General features: G+C 37.6%; 1 protein-coding gene across 1 annotated transcript; it reads left to right on the forward strand.

Annotated features, from left to right (window-relative positions):
• Window positions 1–2,179: 2,179 nt before the first annotated feature.
• On the forward strand, window positions 2,180–21,018 carry STARD4 (StAR related lipid transfer domain containing 4). The gene is made up of 6 exons (XM_017649922.3): window positions 2,180–2,332; window positions 9,668–9,782; window positions 10,742–10,791; window positions 14,640–14,766; window positions 15,630–15,744; window positions 16,618–21,018. The coding sequence occupies exons 2-6, from the start codon at window positions 9,678–9,680 to the stop codon at window positions 16,845–16,847; spliced, it is 627 nt and encodes a 208-aa protein (XP_017505411.1). The 5' UTR covers window positions 2,180–2,332; window positions 9,668–9,677; the 3' UTR covers window positions 16,848–21,018.
• The last annotated feature ends 1,990 nt before the right edge of the window (window positions 21,019–23,008 follow it).

Here is a 23,008-nt window from a genome sequence, read left to right on the forward strand (position 1 = left end):
AGAGTTTGGGAAATCCAATCTTCTTTTAAATTTTCAATTAGTTGGAGATATTTGTGTATGTGCATTTTAATTTTGTTTTTTATTTCTAGATTTATTGTCTCCTGGTTAGAAGTTGTGGATACATTGTTTTTGTGTTTTGGATTTTTTTTCTGTTTTTCTTCTTGGAAATTCTTTATGTATATTAATACATTCAGTTTGATTATAGTCAGGGCATGGGAGGGAATGTGTTTTTGTCTCTTTAGGCTGACTTTCTGTATAGATGGTGAAATACATTATGTCTCCTTTATTCTTGAACTCTAGACAGAAAGTTTATTTTCGTTTTCAAACTTATTGGAGGGGGTACTTGTTTGTGGCCCTATATACTACAGTTCCCTCATGAGTACAATAACAGTGCGTACCTTATGGGTACTAACAGGATTAAATGAGTTAACACATGTAAAATGCTACCTCTGTGCTTGGTCCATAGTAAACTCTAAATAATAGCTCCAGATGATATTATTTTCTTTTTTCTGAATTGGCACTTATTTTTTTAGTAGTAGCATTCCACTTTGATAGACATAGGGTGGTTTTAATCACCCCAACTTCCTTCTAATCAAGAGAAACATGGCAACAGATAAAGAACAAAGTCAAAGAAACAAAAACCTCCTTACTGGGTATGAGTGTGATGTAATGAGCTTATGTAGCATCCCTTCTGAAAAGAAAAAAAGCCGAATTAATTTTGTTTTAAGCATGCTTTAGCAGGTTCTGTGAGAGAATATGCAGAGCTGCTGAACAATATACTGAAACCTGAAACCTAATAAGGACAGACACGAATTCTCTACTTCTCTGAAATGGTTCTGAGGACTTGTTCCTCTGAGATCTTCCATTTCTGGTCTCCCCTGCTGTGCACAGGGGCCTGACAGCTGAGAAACACATTGCAAGTTTTGTTGGAGTTAAGAGCCCCAGTTTTAATGTCCCAGACCTCTATCAAATTCCAGTTCAGCTACTCAGTAATGGTAATCTGCTTTAAGATCTATGCCTGGGGCTAAATTCATTTATTATTGTCACCCTTGTTTGTAGATAGATAGATAGATAGATAGATAGATAGATAGATAGATAGATAGATAGATAGATAAATTTGAGATGGTTGTGAAAAAGTGCTTTGTATAAACTTTTACATTATATCTCATAGAATCCACTTAGCTGCTCCTCCGATGTAGGTGTGTTTTATAGATGATTACCTGTGATATGTAATGGAAAAGTAATCACCAAACAAAAAACTCTTCCTTTTATGTGTATACACTGAGGTAGGATTTTAAAATTTTGCCCAAAATAACTAGCAAGTGGTGTTTGGTGATTCTTTTAGTGACGTTAATTTAAAATGTTTTCAAATATTTTTTTTGCAAACATGACTAATGGTGTAGCACTGCATTCCTTCTTACTCTTAGTTTTACAAACTATACACCCTAATAAATAAGAGTTTGTAAACACTTTATTTTTAGTATTCCAATTTGTCAACATCCTATCAGATGGGGGACTTCACAGCCACTGGAAGAAAAGTTACTTAAACATCAGAACACTTTACGAAGCTAGAAAACCAACGGCCACACCCCTTTTCTTTGTTTTCAAGGGAGGAGAAAGATCAGTTCACACTGTGGCAATAACTTTGTAAATATGCGTTCTCATATAACGCTCCAACTTTTAAGTCAGGGAGGAGGATGGTTGAAGGCCCCGTCATCCTCCGCATGGGCGCATTTTGGCTTTAGGTCCTGGGACCGGCAGTGCAGCTGCGAGATACTAGGTCTTCACAGCAGTAGACAATTTAGACCACCCTTACTGCTCACTGTCATCCCTCGCTTCCTTGATGTGTCCGTGTTTCTCCCAGTTGGATTTACTGCCTTGCAAAACCCTTTCATCATGAATTGGCTACGGCGAAATCCCGCGTGGAGCTGAACCCACCCGCAACCCCACAAATACCGGGAAACCTGGCCGGCTCGGGCAGCCCACACTCACGTGGAATCGGTCCATTTCCCGGCGACCAATCAGCGCTCCACACGCCGCCGCGCCAGCCAATCCAAGCAAACACACACTGCTCGGGCCAACTTCTGCTGCTTGCTTTCCGAGGCCCTCGGGTGGGTTCCCCGGACACGCCAGGAAGGTTCGGCCCGCCTTCCCTAAGAGCTTGATGTCTTCCAATTGGCTGCGATCCCCAGTGGCTTGACGCTGATTGGTTGGTGTCGCCCGCGGCCGCAGGCAGAGAAACTGAGCGCTCCAACACGGCAGTGTCGCGGAGAGCGGCGAGTCTGTGGCTCCCGGCGCACCCGAGCTCCGCAGGCTGCTCGCTGCGTCTCAGGTAGCCGAGGGTAGAGGCCCGGAGTCGCGGTGAAGCGAGGCGGCTGGAGGGAGGGCGGCGGCGGCGTCCGGGGCGTTTTCCCGGAGCCGATCCGGGAGAGGGGTGCGGGAGGTCTCGGGGCAAGTTCGGGAAGGCGGACCCCGGCGTCCGGGAGGGTGTGGACCTCACAGGTACGAGACACTGAGGCCCGGGGCCGCACCGTACCGATCCCAGGGCTCGCACCGAGCCTCCCTACACTGCTCGCCATCCTAAGGTCTCGGACGCGGCTTAGGCTTCCGTTTTTTATCTGTGAATGGGGAAGGGGCGGTACTAACCTCGCTTCTAAGGCGTGGTGAAGGTCCATTGAGGTAACTGAGAAAAATTACCTGAGCTATTTTGGGATCAGGAACCAAGACAGAATATGACACATTCATGTATGATGTCACACGTTTTATGTAAATTCTCATCCAGCCACTGATCAGCTTCCAGCGTTTTACAGAACAGGCCTTTAGGCTCCGTAGGCAGAAGCCTTCGATTGGAATTCTGGTCCCATCACATATTAGCGGTGTAGTCGCGATAAGTGACTTAATTTCCCGGTTTCTGTTTCAACTTTACGTAAAGTAGGGATACTAGCATCGGCTCTTAAGATTGTTTATGCGGATTAAATGAAAGAATACAATTTAAAATGGCCAGAAAGACTGATCCCATAGTAAATGATCAATAAATGTTAGGTGTTATTATTATTTTAAAAAGATTAGGCTCTTGAACATTAACCTGGACTCAGACTTAACGCTATGATATCATTAGAATTATTGTGTTGTAAAAAGTCTCAACACTGTACTCACACTAAAGCCAGTGTGCACTGAAAACAGCAGCGTTAATCACATTTGCAGAAGTAGGTTTCCCTGTTGCGTTTCTGCTACAGCCAGTTTCAACAACAAAAAAACCCACTGTACCCGAGTTGGAAAAGCGAAATTACCAATTCAAGATTCATTGGGAATCAAGCATATGCTGAAATTTTTATGTTAGGTAGAAAATATAATTTATAAGGACTTGGTTTGCACATCTTGGGGAAAATCTATGGCATGTTAAATTGGAGCTGTTCACATAAGTGAAACATATCAATCAGGTAATGTAAGGTTGAATAGTTCTGATATGAGCTTCTTTAATAAGTGAGTTCTGACTTAATCATACTATGTAAGTACAGACAGACATTTGTGGCACTTTTTATTAGAGGTTAAAATGTCTTAATAGTTAAAATAGAACTTCTATGGCCACTTCACTGTTAAATATTTGTTAGAAATTGGAGTTGTATTGGTCAGTGACTGTGGTGCTGATAAGTGGTCTCAAAATTTTTAACTTGGGAGGGCTGCCCACTCTATGATGGCAGCCACTGTCTACATTAGTGATGGCTTCAAAAACGTGGGCATAGAAAATGAACAAAAAAGTGAAAGTAAGGGGAAAAATGAATTTGAGTAACTGCCAAAACACATACTACATTTTACAGGGAGCTGTTAGATTCTGATACAGTTAAATGGTATTTGTCCTCTCTGATATGTGATGGAGAGGTTCTTGATATAAGGAAAAGCCGTAAAAGAAAATTAATAAGAGGGAGTTCAGAGTGGTATTTAAAACAATTCCCTGACAGTCTCCACAGACGGAGATTGCAGAGGGCGTCCTGTGTACTCCTTTCAGTTGCTGTGAGTGCCCTGCTGTGTGAGGAGAGTGCCAAGACCTTGCTAACCCTCATACCGCCCCCACCCACCTTCTGGAATATATTTGAAAGATGCTCTTATGCCTGCCCACAGACATACAGTTTAGACAGTAATCATTATTCCCTTTTGGACTCAATGTTGATGAAGAAAAATTCACGTAAGAATTAACTGCCTGGTTAAACACCATGTTGGGCTAAAAGCTGTCTGAGTTTTATGTTTTGTTCTCTTCCTTTCCTACCTCCTATGCCACCACCCATAAAGAGGCTCATTAGTAGGAATTTTTAATGCTTTAGATTTTGTTGTTTGTGGTTGCAGATCAAAGTTTATTTAAAGGTGGAAAAAGTCAGTTTGAGCAAAAACTGGATTACATCCATTTCTGTAGTTTTAGGACCTGCTGTGTACTAACTAGATGGTAAATAGTAGACCACCTTGAGAAACTGTGCTTCATTATGGCAGTGAATGTTGTGGTCATTCAGAAGCTCAAGGATGCTTGGTATAAACGGGTCAGCCTTAGATGTCGTGACATCTTTCATACTAGTAGCGTATTGTCTACCCGTTGTCCCCTTTTTTATTCACTGTGTTCTACTGTATGCTAGACATAAGGAATATAACATTGAACAGGCCACATATCCTGCCTCAGAAGATTTACAGTTAAATGGGAGAAGATGACAAATGAATAATTACAGTACACAGTTGCTCTGAGAGAACACTGGAGGGGGTGCTAATCTAGTCTTTCAGGAAGTCCAGGGAAGAAGAGGAGAAATTAGGCAGTGATCTGCCAGATCATAAAAAGGCCCATAAGCCATATTAAGGAGTTTGGAATTTTTACTGCTCAGTAGGAGTGAATAGTTCCTAAGGTAAGCACCTTAAACATTCAGATTCTAATCTTTATAGGTAGTTTTATTGCTTACTTTTTGTGTGCTGGATTTGCACAAAGATAATGTCTATGATAGTAGTAGCTTTCCATTTCATCTTTGATTTCCATCAAAAAGTTTTGAAAAGCATTCTTACCAGCTAACCATAACTGCAAGCTTTTGAGTTTAAAAAATATTGTGTAATCATAATAATCCCAGTTATAGGTAAATGAAGTTTTTTTTTTCAAGTCCTCTCTAAGAATTTGGGCTTGTATAACATACCCTTGAATAGGTCATTGTACTGGCTATCAAGTTGGCAGTCTTTTGAGGGGAAATGGGGTACATTCCTGACTGGCAGAGCTAATCCACTTTTAGTCTGTGTGTAGGATCTATACTTATTATATAGTTTGCATGACTTAAACAGATCCTAAATTCTCTATTAATTGAATTTTCTATATATGCTTTCCCTTGTTTCTGAAGGGATATGTCACCCCAAAATATGCCACTCTTGGCTAGGAATTATTTTGAGCTAAAGGCAATTAAAAAGGAGCAAATGTAGAAAGCAACCCCTTCCACTACCTGCCTAACAGGACATGAATTTCCTTTTGTGGAGTTCTTCCCTCCCTCCTCTCCTGTATCAGGAGAACAACTCTTCTTACTGGAGACATTTGGTGCAGAGATGGTCTGCACAAATAAGCTTTATTAAAATAACACTTATCTTTCATTAGTTTCCTCCCATATCTTTACCTTCCCATAATTTACCACCTCTACAAGTCTAAACCCCTTTTCCTATTTCTTGTCATTTTTACACAATTTATGATTCTTTGTTTAACTGGTGTATAAACTCCTGGGTCTAAGTGCTTCTTTGGGTCTCCACTTCTTTTCTATGAAGGCCTCTGTATATATAAAAACTAAAATATTAACACCAAATAAAATTTGTATGCCTTTCCTCTTGTTAATCTGTCTTTTGTCCATTTCATTTACAGGTCCAGAGACAGCAATTACTAGACTAGAGGGAAGGCTTTTTCCCTCTCATACAGTTCTGTATTATTTTAGTGTTTATTATTTTTCATGGTGTCTATGTGGTGTTCTGTGCTATTTAAATCCTGATCACAATGTCGTCTTGGTTCTGTCATCTTTAGTTTTTAGATCAGTGGTTCTTAACCCTGGCCAGAAAGCAGAATGATCAGTGAGACTTTTTAAAGGACCTAGATTTCTGGAGACTACCCCAGAACAGACCCACTGAAACAGACTATCTGGCAGTGGGCCCTGAAATCTAACATCTAATAACAGTGTCAGAGACAGACAGAAGTTACAGCAGCAAATCTTGTTCAAGAACTATTGCAATAGGGGGAAAGAAACCTCAGTATCATTCTGGGCTCCTTTCTCAATACAAGGACAGGTGGGGGGATTCAAAGCCAAGAGACTCAGAAGTGTCAGTGGGTAGGAAATTACTAAGAGGAAACATTAGGTGTGAGGAGGATTCTGGCTAAACTGACTTGATAAGATTCTTGCTGAAGGCAGGCTAGGTGATAAGATCCTGGGTGGGATGAGGAATTTTTGAGGGTGGGAGATTTTCACTAAGCTGACTCAGCAGGATTCTTTATAAAAGTGGACTAAGGAGGCCGAAGACAAACCCAAGAGTTAGGGCTTATCAGACAGAGGACTCTGAGGAGCAGGGGGAGCAGTCTTTGTCCTGTCAGCGGCAATAATCACTACAAGACGCAACAAGCGTGATTCCGATGTATGTATGTGCAGTTGGGAACTACAGCCTTATTCTCATAGAGGTTTGAGGCTTGATATTTCATTTAAATCTTCCTTGATGTCTTTTTTATTAGAAATGTTGTCAGGCAGCTGTGTCCGGGGGGTGAGGGGTCTCTCCTTGCACACTAGGTGAAACCTCAGTTTGGGCAGGGGAGGATTCTTGACTCTAATTAAGAAAGAATTGGTTAATTAATTCTTCCTGGTAAAGAAAGAATTCATTAAGGCAAGAGTCATCGTGACTGGCAGCAGCCATGCAGGGAGCAGAGAACAAGGACAGAGGGAGGAAAGGAAAGTTCATTAGACTCCTGATCAGCACAGGGCAAACCCCTTGCCAACTCGTAGAGCCAGGGTCACCTGGCATCCAGTGTCCGCTTGAATCTGCACAGCATGGGAACTAAGCCCCTACCACCCCAGGATTTGGGGGAGCCGGAGAGCATTGGATAGAGTGAGATTATATTCTGGAACTTCCCCAAAGCAAAGAAAGAATATTTTGGGGCAGGCTACTAAAGATCATGATTGTGCGGTTGAAGTCCCTTCTGGCTCACCCAGGCAACAAGAACATGAAGCCCAAATCAGAGATCTCGGCAGCCCTTCCCTACTTGTCTGAAGTAGAACAGTCAGAGTGAAGACTTGTGCTTAAGTCTAGACAACTGAATGAAATAGCAAAATAAGAAAGATGCTTACCACTGGGAAAAAGGGTCTCTTACTAAAAGGGGTCCCAACAGGCTTGGAAGAGCATGGAGACAAAACTCCATCGTAAGCTGAGCAGCAAGAAGGCTTTAAGGCATAGTACACACTTGAAGAAAGGGGAGTGCAGACAGCCTCAGAGAGGTGTGCTTAAAGGCTTAGGATTCATGTCTTTTAAGGATTTCAAGAATGGGGTAAAGGGCCAAGGGAGTGTCGGCTTGACTTGTGTGCTCATCGTGTCTGTCTCTGGTGATAGTCATTATGTCGTCATTCATTTTCAGTCCTCCAAATACTCTGTAAGATAAACTTAGCACAAGGAATTTATTGATCCTGTTCTCCAAAATAGTTGTTACCCTCAACCAGTGGGAACATGTGACTTAGGACTGCCCACCCTGCCGTAAGATAGGGCTGCTTGTTGGCTGGTAACTCTTACCTCTTTACTCCCTGGTTTTTGAATTGGAATCTTAGCCTGAAGATGGGGTCCCTCCTGAACTTACTGTACTATTTATATCTTAGCATTTTTCATCATAGGCAGGAAAAATTAATCATGATGCTTGTCCTATGTCCCTGGTCTACCTCAATAACTTGATGGTTCTGTAAATGGGCAGTTTTTCCCCAAAAGCCTTTTCTCCTTTAGCCTTTTACTGGAGTGTAGCATGGCACCAAAAGGAGATAAAGTTAAGACCAAATAATTTCTGTTTTGAAACAAACACGCTTCGACAAATATTAAGGGCCTTTTGTGTTCCAGGCAATGTTCTAGTTGGTGTGGATATAGTGGTAAATAAGGCAGGGAAGGGCCCTTGCACTATTAGTCAGAGATGTGTTGGTCAAAGAACAGAATACAGTACTCCAATAAATAAAGTTGATTTTAGATAGTGATAAGCACTATGAAAGAAAGTAAAAGGAGAATATAATAGTCACTTGAAGAAGGCTTTATTAAAGAGGACAGGAGGCTTAAGCCAAACTTTTCATTATGAGTTGTTATTAGTCGTGCTCAGATTTGTGATCTAGTAATCCAGGCAGAGAAATGGCAGGTACAAAGGCCTGAAGTCAGTAATAATCTTGGCCTATTTGAGGGACAGAAAGAAAACCATTAGGGTAAGACCACTGTAGGCAGTGTGATGTGGTGGTGGGACTAGGAATCCCTTAATACCTATTAAGGATAATTCCAAGGCTTTGACTTTCACAGGCTCAATTACCATTTTAATAGTAATTTGCTAAAATTGGGAAGACTGGCAAATTGAGGGAAGCCCAGGGAAGCAACAGACGCCTATTAGGGATAAAACTATCTAAGTAGGCTTCTTCTGATTTGGGACTTGGGAGCTGTGTCTCTCTCTCCTTCTTCCCCTGGTTCTTTCCATGTGTCAGCGATAGCCAGATTTTTTGTGTGCTTGCATGTTGATCGAAGGTTTCCAGAGCAGTTACTCTAAAATAAACCTGCAGAATCTGCATGGACTTTTCTAACCCAGCCTAGGAAGTCATGCAGAATCACAGATGGGAAGTGTGTCAAAGAATTTACAGCAGTATTTTAAAACCGTCACATTACAGAATCCCTCATTATATGAAGTTTATTAGCTTTCAAGGTTAGTAATCATTTCCCATTAAAAATATTGTTGAGCAGTAGTTTATCTTGAAATTATTAGTGAGTGCTTTTCTTCTTCATGTAAACTTATAGCCTTAAAATTATAAACCATTTATTTATTGCAATAGTGGTTCTAAAAGCCTTCACATGACCTTCTTCCTTACACAGATACCTGAATCCTATAACACTTCATCAAATGAAATAAAATATTGAAAATACAGCTTTTCAAAATAATGAAATTGTTCAGTTCTGTAGCCCTATCCTTAAAGGATATGAGAAGATGTTTCCAGTTGCAGTTGTCATTTGTCTTCTAGAATGAGTCCTAAATCTATTGGAATGTAAAGTAAACCATTTCAGTGGTTGAAGCCCTAAAGACTTTTTAGAGTTTTGCCTTGTCTATTACTCTTGTGTTTTGGAAACAGCAATATTTTTTTCTTTAAGTTATTTGGGATTTTATAGTTTATTCCTTTTTATTAGGTTCTATTAGAAAGGGAAAATAGGATTATATTTATAATTTACAATGCATGATTCTTATCCCTGACTTTGTGTTATTCACTTGGGAACTTTCTGAAAAATCCTATGCCCAGGTCCTCCTCTTCCAGATTCTGATCAGTTGATTTGAAGTGGGGTTAGGATAAGGCATCTTGTAGCTCCCCATCTTGTAGTGATTCTATTATGAAGCTAGATTTGAGAACCACTGTGTATTGAATCGAACTGTGATATTTGCTGATGCTAACTTTTATCTCTGTAACAGGAAAACAGAAATGGAAGGCCTGCCTGATACTGCTGCTTTTGCAACTAGACTTAAAAACACTCTCATCCAGTACCATAGCATTGAAGATGATAAGTGGCGAGTTGCAAAGAAAATGGTAAATTGGCTAAATTATTTTTATTTGGGGGTATATCTTCTATGTAATCAATTTGTTGATGACTTTCAAATGGTATGGAAAAATATGGAGCCTACTTGGATATGCAGGATGGATGATTATGCTAGTAAAGCCAGTGGTTTAACATCTCACAAAGGAAGCAACAGTGATCTTGCACAGCTTTCATTCGTTCTTTAGATATTGGACATGAGAGGAGACTTAGGGCAACAAAAGCCTAAAGAATAGCCTCTGAAGTTAACAAATCAAATATATTATCGTCAGTTTAAGGAAGGAGAGTAATTGATCGTTTGGCATAGTTTCAGATATTTCAACAAGCCTGTGAGGGTTTTTTCACCAGTGTGACTTGCCCAGACTATTACATGGTTGAGTGTGGCAGAGCCCACCCTAGGGCCTCCTCCAGTCGGTGGCCTAGCTTTTCTGATAGTCAAAATTTCCTAGGAAATGAGCAGGGGGAAAAAAAGGGAGAGGTTAATTAAGGATTGTGCTATCAGAATAGGTGTGGATTGTTTAATTTTTTAACAAAAGATATGAGCAATTACAGAATGAAATACTCAGCATTTCTAATATCTTAGTGTAAATGTATCATTAATAGTAAATAGGTAAGATTGGAATGAGGCAGATAATCTTGACCAGTGTGATAGTGCCATTACTGAGTCTTAACAGTATTTGGGTCTCATTAAGCTGCTGAAAAAAATCTTTTCTAGTGGTCTGTAATTTAAGTAAAATGTGAAGAACTTAACATTTTACTTCCTTAAATTTGAACAAAAGAAGTTCAAATATGGATCATTTGGTGGTATCAGTGACTTTTATATATCTCTTTGAATAGTCCCTTGAGTTTTATTTTACTACAAAGATAGTGCTCCAGACTAACGACATTGTCAGTTTTATGTCCAGGGTTCCACCTATGTAATTATCACCATATACTGTTTTTAATTTTTTAGAAAGATGTAACAATTTGGAGAAAACCTTCAGAAGAATTTAATGGTTACCTGTAAGTAAATTTTTATAGTTTTATATAGCTCTTAAGGCATTGCTGACCTTCATATACATGTGTGTATATATATATATATACACACACACATATATATATATATATATAAATAAAATAATCACTAAATGATCATTGTCAATAAAATTTAGCTTTTGCTTCTAAGATTTTAAACTTTCTGAGAAGCAAATAACCTTATGAATTCAAAGCCTTTAAAGTATCCATATCCCTTGCAGATTGAACTGGTGGTAAGGGAATCATAAATAATGATATCAAATGGCTGGTAAGATCTGAATTTCTTATTCTTAGCATGGTATATATGACCCTTCTAATATTATTCTGATGTATTCAGTGCTGTAGCATACTTTATTTTAAGAATTTATCTTGAAGAAAATCATAATTAGATAATGGTTAAGTACTTATCTCTTCCATCACAGCATTACTTATAATATTAAAAACTTAATAAATAACTTAAAAATCAAGTTGTTGATTTGCAGTGAATGATCCATTTATAAATGGCAGATAATGATTAAATTATAAAATGTATTTTAAGCAAAATAGCAGTAGACTCATAGACACTGAGAAGTGACTCCTGATTACCATGGGGGAGGGCTTGGGGTGGGTGGGCGGATGGGATGAGGGGGATAAAGAGACACAAAAATTCTCAATCATAATATAGGTTGGTCACAGGGATGGTAGTACAGCATGGAGAACATAGCCATTGATTCTGTAACATCTTTCTGTGTTGACAGATAGTAACTGCACTAGTGGGAGTGAGGATTGAATATGGGCAAATGTTGAGCCACTGTGTTACATATTTGAAACCAATGAAAGACTGTATATCAACAATACTTCAGTTAAAAGTTGATATTTTGTGGTCTTAAAAAAACTACCTTTCCAAATACTATTTAAAAACCTAAGAAAATGCTCATATAATGTAAAGTGAATAAAGAAGAATACTAAATTGCATGTAGCACAATCATGTATTGACTTTGTATATTTTTATATGTTATATTTTCATTTAGCACCAAATATACACCTCTAGATGGTGATTTTATGGCTGATTTTTATTTTCATTTTTTGGTATTTGCATATAGTTGAATATGACTTAGGCTTTAACCAGAAAAACATTACTGTTTTTTAAAGCCAGTGGGGACAATTGCTATGTGTAATTGGAGTGAAATGTTCATATCCTTGGGTCTCAGCCCTTTCTAAAATGAAACTGCTGGCCCCTCTGACTGTTGCACAGTGTTTTGAAGTGTCATACCAAGGATAGCATTTCCAGAAAGATGAATTGTACATTACTTATGACAAGGACAAGGGACACTGGAGTTGGAATAAGCATTGTAAGCAAGCATGGAAGTCAATCCTTTTAGATCAGTAATTCCCAATGGGGATTGAAAAGTGTAAAAAGTGCCAAGGGAGCAATTATACTTGGCAATTTGAAAGGACTTCACAAAGAAGCTAATACTTGAACTGAGCCTTTCAGGAGAGTAGTTACATCTTAGAGAATGAAGGACTAGTTTCAGGCAGAGGGAATTGCATCTACTATATAAACACAGTTGGGAAACACTTTAAGGAGTTTGTTTAGGGAAGCAGAGTTTGTGTTTGTATGGTTGAAACATGAAGTATGGGGTAGGGAGAGCATCTGTCTGAAAGATTTTTGAATTCTAAACTAAGGAATTCAGTATCCCACTTACCCTCTGCTTAACTCTCATCCCCACCTCCTAGGTCCTCAAAGGATTTTGAATATACTGTAATAACACTGTGACAGATGGAAATGAACATGGAGAGTTTAGAGAATAGGTTTTACCCTGGAAGTACATGATTAGATTCTTGAAGTTCTCCTAGGACTTTGTTCAAATTTTTGAGAAAAAGTCAATATATATATTCTTGAGATCTGTGATGAGAAGAGCTAGAAACTGAGATGAAGTTGAGCTGGACACAGAGTACCCAAACTAAGGATGTATGTGGGGGTTGAGAAGGGCAAATGAACATGAAAAAGATTTAATGATAGTAGTTGTGGTGGTGGTGGTGGTGATAGTTATTTTGGTGATGATAACTAACATGTTGAGAACCAGATACTGTTCTAAGCACTTTACATTTACTAAATCATCTTGATAAAACATGAGACTTGTTTGTTCTGATTATTGGAATGGGTTTAAGAGAAAAAGAAGAGTCAAAGCTGAATCCTAGATTTCTAATTTGGGCAACTGGATTAATTTGTGTCACCCTCCTCCCCAAGTTAGAAAACACAGGGCAGAAGAACAGATTTAGGATGGGGGAGATAATGTAAGTTTGAACTTGAGATATTTACAAAATGATAAAACAGCTTCAAATGATTCAAAAAGACAAAGAACCCAAAAATGTTACCGACAGAGTTAAAGCCAATCTCTCATTTCTTCTCTCCTCAGAAGTAACTACTGTCGAGATGTGTGTATTATTCCTGTCTCATATTTGGACTATGTGTGTATATGTGTGTGTGTGTGTGTATGTTTCCTTTAGTAATTTGCTTTTAACTTTTTCCATTCAATATTATGTTTTCAAGATATAGCCATGTTTCTTTCACTTTTATGTGAATATACCACACTGTGTTTATCTGTGCTTGCAAATTTGCCCACTGATAAATTTTTTCGGCTGCTGTCAGTTCTTCCCTGTGAAGTACAGTGCTGTAGTAGACATCTTGGTACATGTCTCCTTCTACACACATGTGTGATTATCTCTGGGTGTGTACCTGGGTCGTAGGAATGTACATCATCTAACTTTGCTAGATATTGCCAGACTGCTCTCTAAAGTGAAGGTAGCAGTTTGAGAGTTCTCTTTCTCTTCCATTCAATACTTGTCATTAGGTTTTTAATCTCTGCCAGTCTTTGGCGTATGAGATGGTATTTTGTTTACTTGATTACTACTGAAGTTCAGCATCTTCTCCAAGTTTACTGATATTTCAGACCAGTCTTAACATGTCCTTGGCCCACCTTTTCTTTGGATTGTCTGTCTTTTCTCATTGGTTTATAGGAATTATATCTTCTATAATATCTGTATGTCTGTTTTATATGTGTTGCACATATATTCTTCTAGTCTGTGGCTGGTTTTTAAAGAAATTATTTGTTTTGTCATTTGCGATATGCAAGTTTTTAACTTCAGCCATCTAATTTGTGTTCTTGTGTGTTTGTGTATTCAAGAAATCCCTCTGTATCCTGAGGTCTCAAAGATGGTCACTTGCTTTCCTTAAAGTTTTAAATTTTATATAGTAGTCTTTAAGACGTCTTCTGAAATTGTTTTGAATGGTGTGAAGTAGGGATTCATTTTTTATTTTCTCCATTAGAATAACTATTGAATGCAGTCACCAATTACAGAATAGTACATCCTTCCCACACTGATAGGCAAGGCCACCTTTGAAATAGGTTGAGTTCTGATATTATTCATGAGTCAGACCTGTTCTATTCCTGGGTGACCTATTTTTCTATTCCTAGTGGAAAGTCTTTGAGTAGGAAAAATATGTGTATACTAATAACATATTAAAGCGTAGCAGAGAAAAGAATAGCGTACAAAACAAATGGAAGCATGACAGTGTGTTCTATAGACTATTTTTGGCTATGCTACAGCATGAAGGTACTTTTCTGTGTTCATGGTAATGCATAATAGAGCCTTCAGAACTCTCACCAGATTTGAGGACAAAGTACATTCTGATACAGTAATTGGTAGAACTTAATTTATTGGAAAAGTTGTTGAGATTTCTCTGTCTTGAAAAAGTCTACATTAACTTTTACTTGTTTGAAGTTAGCTCTGAACCATGAGGGCATGCTGAAATTTTTCATTCTCATAGCATTCGACTTTAATATTTTCTCCAGCTTCAAAGCCCAAGGTGTTATAGATGACATTGTCAACAGTGTAATAGACCATATACGCCCAGGTCCCTGTCGCTTGGATTGGGACAGCTTAATGACTTCAATGGATATTGTGGAGCACCTTGAAGAGGTATTTGTTTAGAAACATAACTTCAGATTTGGTGTTTGTGTGTGTGTGTGTGAAAGAAGGAGAGAGCAAGTGAACATGTGAGCTTGGGCGTGTGTACACACTTGCATTCATTGTATTCACTGCTTTGAGGATAAGCAGTCATGGCAAAGATCTCACAGGGGAGTCCTTGCTGCCTTTTTTAAAAGCTTGAGTTTCCTCATATTGACTAATGAGTGTTCATCAGAACTGAGTGTTTTCCACAGTAGCTCTACCCTTGGTGCTTAAGGACACTGTCGGCATGTTTCACTGTAAAACTTCAGTTGAGATTCTGAAATTTAAAATGATGAAAACACCACTATCATATTCTGGTCTCTAGGTAATTATATGTAGGTTTTCTATTAATATTAAACCAAAATCAAAAACTGAAGATAAAAATGCTACCATAGGCATTAAAGAATTATATAATCAATGTGGCTTGCTTTCTTTTTCCATTTTTACTAATTGATTTCCTGCCATGTTTTAATTTCATTGCTGAAACATTTGGTGTTTTAGTCAAAGTGTTTGGATTTTATGTTAAACACCTACAGTCAACACCACTGACTTCCATGTCCAGTGTCATGTAGGATACAGAGCTACTGTGTTAAATTAGAAATTGGATACTGGGTAATTTAACTCTATTTTGATTATATATCTTCTTCATGTCCATACGTTGCAGTGAGATTTAGCATAGAAATCTAAGCCTGTCAGAATCACTGTAAGAATTGTTATTAATAATAATTATAGCACATTTTAAATAAGTATTTGTTTTTTTACTGAAGATTAGCTTATTGTATGAGTCTCTTTGTTTCTTACAGTAGTAGCACCTGTTACCTGTTCTCTTTCAGAACTGCTGTGTGATGCGTTACACCACTGCTGGTCAGCTTTGGAATATAATCTCCCCAAGAGAGTTTGTTGATTTCTCCTACACTGTGCGCTATAAAGATGGGCTTTTATCGTGTGGTACTGTTCAAAACCTTATACTTTCTTCTAATTTGTTCAAATATTTGCATTTCCTAGGTTAGATATTTCTCTTTGACAGATATATTTTCAACCTTCATACTTATTTTATAATTTCTAAGCTTTGTTTACAAATGCTAAACCCTAGGAATTATAATAACAACATTAAGAGGGGTTTTGAAATCTTTCTGGTAAGTTTTTATTCCTGGCTACATGGCATTGTCCAGGTCCTAGCTGACAAATGTGGATCATATGACCGCCTCTAAGAAAGGGATTCAGCAAATAGATTTCCTCTTATGTCACTGTCAGGAGACAGCTTGGTATGTGTTAGAATATTTTTTTTTCCTCGAGCTGTGTAATATTTTTCTTTTTGAAATTAAAAATACTTCTGTTAGAAGATTCCTGCTTTCTAAAATAATATCTATAGGTAAATTCTTATTTTTTTTTTTTTGGTATAGTACATGCTTGAGATGGTGGTGGTAGGTAAACCTGTACTTATTTATTCTTAACCAGCCAGTACAAACGCTGGATAGGGTCTTGCCCGTGGGGAGTCGTGGTGGTACCGTAGGTTTGGCTACTGGCACCTTGAGGCCTGGATGCTGCCGCTGAGAGCTGTAGTTTCCAAGGAGTTACCAAGATACATGATGTCATCCATTCTCAAGGGATTAGGACTTTCCCCGTTACCTGCCTGCCAGTGTACTGTCAGAACTCCACCTGGGAATTACCTTTTTCATTCCTCTATGGGCACTCCTGGGGCTTAATTTTCATCTATATGAATAAGAGGAAAAATAAATAAGAAATCCTGTAACTTCTTAAATGACTTTTTGACTACTCAGTCATTGCCATTAATAGTGCTATTTTTAAATTGCCTTGTAGGGCTAAGTCTTGACTGGAATGAAAAGAGACCAGAATTTGTTCGTGGATATAACCATCCCTGTGGTTGGTTTTGTGTTCCACTTAAAGACAATCCAAACCAGAGTCTTTTGACTGGCTATATTCAGACGGATCTTCGTGGGATGATTCCTCAGTCTGCAGTAGATACAGCCATGGCAAGCACTTTAATCAACTTCTACGGTGATTTACGAAAAGCCTTACAAAACGCATGATATGCAAAACTTGCAGTACTGTGGTTCCCTGAATCAACTCTCTTTTTCAGCTGCATGGCCTCTAAAAACCATTCTTTTCTCTCTTCTGCGTGCCTGTAGAAAATTTGAGATGTTTTTGATTTATTTTATTCCTAAGGTAAATGGCTATATAAGAGAACATTTTAGTCTTCTCAGTTATTTGCACATTGTCTGGTATGGCAGTGTATCTAGGAATGGAGAATATGACAGAAATCCACCAAAAAGTAGATACAGTTCTTTGATCCAGACTCTTAAGAAATTGAACAGTGCCTCAGTATGAATATTTTGGCTGCTTGGAAGTTAGAGAAAGCACAAGCTTTATGCTTTTTAGGTTAAAATAATCTTATTTTAGAGCTTTATGAACATATTGTAAAAGTTGTAATGATTTTGGAAGTTAAATATTAGTGCTTTTCTTTTGATATGCTCTGTGAGTTTGCCAGTATCTTGACCTAAAGAAAAAGCTCTTTATATTTTATAAAGATGAACTTCATTGTCAACTTGTACTACTTTAAGTATTAGAAAGATCAGAAGAAAAAAATAGATATAGTAACTGTAGGTATAATACAAATGCAATTCAATTTTGATACCTACATAATATTATTTTGTGGGTCTATTAAGAATATATTTGTATCTTTATGTACATTTATTATGGTAGTATTAAAAAGCATTGATGTATCAATAAGACAGTACAAAAAACTGCCCAGTATGTGCTGGGGACACCCCATGTATTGGGCAGTAGTCTGGGTTGAGTGAAATAACTAATGGTATTCTGTATTCACCCCTATTAATCATCATCTCCCTAGAAAGTCAAATTCAGTGTTCTATACATGTTTCAGTTTTAAATGTATCCCTCACCTCATAAAGTATTGCTGACTAAATCATCAACATTCACAATTGTGATGTAACTTCAGTCGGGAACTATAACAAATGCACTCATAGAGTTATCCAAATGCTGAGATGAGTCATTTTTATAACTAGAACGGACTATATAATAGGTTCCTTGATTCTATGGCTGCCTTAAATGAACATTCCTAAGTGATGTTAACATTCCAGATGATTCTTTAGCTCTTGAACTATCCTTTAACTTTACTTCTTAAATGAGAACTTGAGGCAACTCAGTGTGTCTGTGCAGACTTTTGTATGTGTTTATGTTTGTGTACATGCACACATCTTGAAGCCTTTTTCAGTGTTCGGTGTGATTCAGCCTGAGTCCTTGATGTGTTCCTGTTCCTACTGTTTCATTTCTTCTTTCTCTTCTTCTTGGTTACCCTGGGGTTAAGTGAGCTCTGGAAACACTGACGTTGTACACAGGCCACACAGCACCAAAGCATATAATTGTTCAAGTGCAGAGAATGCTTATGTTTTATTGCAGTGTGCTTTCCTGAGTGCAGAGAAAGTGTAAGTCACAGTTCTTCAGACTTATTTTGATAGAATGAAAAAAGTAGAGCTGATCTTGTTCTTATTTTTTTTGTTTTGCTCTTGGAGGTAATGAGGTTCAAAAAATACCAAAGGTGGCACCACAATATCCATAGCGAGTAACACAGTTTTTTCGGTTGAAAATAATTCGTTTCAGGATTTGACAAGAAGCAATGCACAAAAGGTGCTATATTCTTAACTTCAAGTTTATTAGTCACCAACATCCTTTTCTAAATGACTCTAACTGCTGAGTTGCTGGATTTCTCTCCTCCTGTTTTTCTTCTTGCAATAGAGAAAGAAAACTCAGCAGTTCAGCTTCTTTCAGTTTCCCATAGACATGTTAAATGTTAATTTTTACTTCATCTGTTCTTTCATTTGGATTTGCTAGTGTAGAGTAGGAGATTTCTTACATTCCAGTGGTCTGTCTAGGATGGCAAAATACCAGCAGATGTCCAGTCACAAGGGCCAGTTTGGGGAAGGGGTTTGTGACAAGATTGTATATTCCCATAAGGGCTATTATTGCCAGAGCTGGGACCTCTAAAGGCAAGTAAACTGTCCACTTTCCGCTACTGTAATGTTCCCTTTCTCCTTTTCAACTTATACTTTCAGCTGGTGATTATGTAATCCACTGCTGAATGTGGACCCACTGCAGGTAAAGGGACCCTCATGGGAAGTTTTCATTACAATAATGAGTCATATGATGGATTGAAAAATTGTATTTGAATTACCTGAAATTTATATGCAGCTCCTAGATGGATGGCACATTGGATCTGCTGGGGTCTAGCTATGTACTTCAAAGAAAAAAAAAAGCTATGAAATTTCCATTCTATACAATTACCAGCTGTAGGTATACAGTGCAGTGGTTTTTGAGCTGTGCAGCCATCATCACAATCCAATTTGAGAACATTTCAATCATGCGAAAAGGTCCCTTTTGCCCGTTTGCAGATTCTTACCTAACCAAAGTTCAGCACAATTGACAATATACTGAAGATAATGAAAAGGATTAGAATAGGTTGTGTTTGTGTTTATTTTTAAGAGCAGAGGTATGTTTGAGTCCAAGCTCAGGAATCTTGTGATAATGTATTAAATATGTTATCCACATATCATTACAAAAATTCAATGACATGGGCTGGGATCGGTGTTGTCATATGACTGAGTCTGCTGTTTCAGCAGTGTTGTAGGATAGAAAAAATGATGGGGGCCATAGAGGTAGTTTTCAATTTTCTAGCAATACAGTAAAAAAAACAAAAACAGCTGAAGATAATGTTAATAATATAGTTCATTTAATTCAATAGATCCAAAGTATTAGCATTTAAACAAGTAAAAAAAAATCGTTAAGATAGCTTACATTCTTCTTTTGCACTAATTATTTGAAATCTGTATGCATTTCACTAATTTGTGCTAACTGCATCTTAAGGGCTCATTATTCACTTGAGGCCAGTGGCCTGTCCTGAATAGCACAGTCCTGTAGTAAATGTATTAATTTATCTTTTTATAATATAAAGGACAGAATTTCATAGAATTACTCTCTTAAATATTGTCCTGATCTCTGGAACCTGCAGCATTTGCTAAATGGGGACCTCTGAATGTAGAAATAAATCAGTTAGTAGGTGTCAATAAAATAAAATTATAGCTAAAGAGTTCTTTAAAGGTAACTAACTTTTCAAATGACAGTTATTGAAATGAAAAATAAAATCTGCTTTGATGTTACGTGGTTGATTATTTTCTCTAACTTATAGCTAGTTTGTATTAGAAATGTGTGTATATGCAGGAAATACTTGGCACAGTACTGCCTTCATAAGTACCTATTTTTTTAAGGTCATTAGTTTCATACAAGAAAAAATTTATCATAACTGACATGTTTGCATGAAATATTAGTTTGTCTTGATAATTCTTGGTTAAATTTAACATAATACTCAGCAAAATAATTATGGGAATTTAGTGTTCTGCAGTTATGTTTGATATAAGCTGCTAGAGCATTAAAGAGAGATTGTAAATGTTAAAAATCTCTTAATTTCACTCTTCACTGAGGTTGGATGTATTTGAAATTGTAGATTTTTATGTGTAAAATTTTCTCTGAGTTAAAAAACTTTTTCTCTCTTCCTCTTTCACATTTTATCACTCAGGTTGAATTAAATTAACATCTCAAGCTAAAAATCATGTAATCGAGGTTGCCTCTGGAGAAGAGAAAAAAATACTGCACAGTTTAGATCCTTAATTGTCTATTAAGCTTTTAGATATGAATAATTCTCTTTGATGTAGATAAAAGCTTTATCTGTTACTGAGGAGCACACTAGCATCCTTCGAATCAGTTGTTAAAAAAATCCAATTTTTAAAAATTAAGTGAATACTGTTGCTATTCCAACTCCATGGGTATATCAGTGTAATTCAGAGAAGTTAAGGGACTTGACTAGTTTTCCATTAGAAGGTGTCTCATGTAATTATTTGTCTGATGTATCTCCTATGCCTTTCAGCTTCCAGAATTAGGGTATTGTAGGATCTGAGCATAGAAACATTTGATTAATCCCAGAGCACAGGAATTTGGGATTATAATTTTTCATTATTTTATTGTTTCCAAAGATTTTACATGTATAGGTAAATAAAAATTCATCTGCAATTCAATAAAAGGTCTACTAAATATGGATTTTATTTTTAAGAAGTTTATAATTCTTTTATGGGCCAGTATGTAAAACCAGAACCTTTATTAAACTAAGAGCATGTATTAATATAAATAAAATGTCTATTTATTTTTAAATTGTTGTGACATCAGAATAAAGTTTCTAGACACTCTTAGAATTGATCATTTATACTGTTTGTGTAATTGGCTTTAGTATTGTTTTGACAAATACTTTCAGTTATCTGAACTTAAAAGATGTAATTTAACTTCCTGTACTCTTACAGAAGAAAAATATAAACTGGAAAATAAAGATGCACATGCTAATCTCCCACTAATACAATATTAGCCACAATACTGCTGAATATTGATTTTCTATTATATAACCAGGTTGATGATGAATATATTCTGCTCCTATTACAATAACATGGACAGGGTTTATTGTATACAGGTATAAATAATTGTGTTAACTTCATTAGTAGTTGTAATAATTTCATTTGGTGTTGAAAAAAGCTGGGAGTGATTACAAAGAAACCCTTGGTGTGTGTGTAAGGAAGCAGTATGGATGCTGTGAGAAGTATGCAATAGGAAATATGACAAATGGTTTAAACAAACAGGGATTTATCTTCCACATTTACTAAAAAATCTGGATATAGGTAATTGCTAGTGTTTCCAGCTCCAGGATGTCAGGGTCAATGTTTTTCCAGTTCTCATCTTTCCCTCATAGTGATAAGGTGACTGACTAGCCCTGGAAATTACAGGTCTGTTCAAGTCAAAAGAAGCAGGGGAAGGCAAGGGGCCACTCATCAGTCTGTTTTATCAGGAAAGCAAAAGCTGTCCCAGAGGCCTACAGTAACTTTTCTTTCCAATAGTCTGGGTCACATGACTATCCCTAGCTGTAGGGGTGCCTGGGAAGTCAAGCATGAGGATTTCCAGTCTCTTGGAAAGAGGGTTGGTTGCTGACTCTTTGGATAGCCAACTGTAGCATCTCTCAGTGGATGAGCTCTGGGAAGTAAGGCTCCTTCAGACATCAGTAGGAAAGTGGTAGACTTCCAAAACAGAAATGAAAGTGGCAAAGTAGTCACTCCTTCATGATAAATGTGTATTGGGCCCCTTCTACATGGCAAACACTGGGTAGCTATCCTTAACTGAGTTAATAAGATGATGGAGCTTTCTCTGTAGGCTGTTAATTAATGGTTGATGTCGCATGGCATCCAACATGAATGACCTGTGTTTATATTACACTGTGTTTCTATTCCTCTGAGGCAAAGGGTCTACTATGAACGAAGGCCTCTGTGGTCAAGAGATGACAAAATTGCTGGAAAATGTGCACTGCAGATGTATCCCAGGACATAAGAACTTCAATCTACTTGTGTTATTAGCTGGACAGGTGATTAGTAGGGTGTAGTATTCTGCTGATAAAAATAAAAGAGGAAGCATACTGTGAAAGTAAAAATTGGCTTTTACTCAGTATTTTGCAGGAACTGTACATTCCTACTTAAGTTTTGCTTTACTGGCATCCCTGAAGTACAAGGCAGCTGATTCATTTTATTGAAGGAAGTAGACCATAGATTGTGCAAAACCAGGTTGAAATAAAAAAAAAGGATATGTCTCTTATAGTAAAAAATGTGGTAGTAGTTTTTGTTTGTCTTTAGCATTTCCCTCAGTTCCCTCAAATGGGAAGTCATTGTTTAGGGTAAGTGTGTCTTAGCAAAGCAAGGACTTTGGACCTGATGGTAGCAGCAAGCTGCAGTTATGGAAGGGGGTATGCCCCACTGTCATATCATCCCCTTCCCCTCAAATACCTCACACAAGTGTTTGCCAATGATTGAGTAGCCAAGCTCAAGAAAGACTTTCAGATCTGTTTACAACTCATGTGGCTGATAGTCAGCTTCTTAAGAGCGAACACGCAGGGTTTTCCCTCATTCTCAAGTCCTTGAAAGCTCATCGTGAAGTGACCACTGAATAACATTTGGCCCCACAATTCTATATTAAATGGATGACTTCCTTGGGACAGATTTCTTGCACAGAAAAGGCTTTATGTAGTGTTACTGAGGAAGAAAGAATTGAGACTGGATTACTATGCAGGTACCATAAATGTGAAGATTATGCA

Source organism: Manis javanica, chromosome 1 (genome assembly GCF_040802235.1).
Source record: "Manis javanica isolate MJ-LG chromosome 1, MJ_LKY, whole genome shotgun sequence".
NCBI lineage: Eukaryota > Metazoa > Chordata > Mammalia > Pholidota > Manidae > Manis > Manis javanica.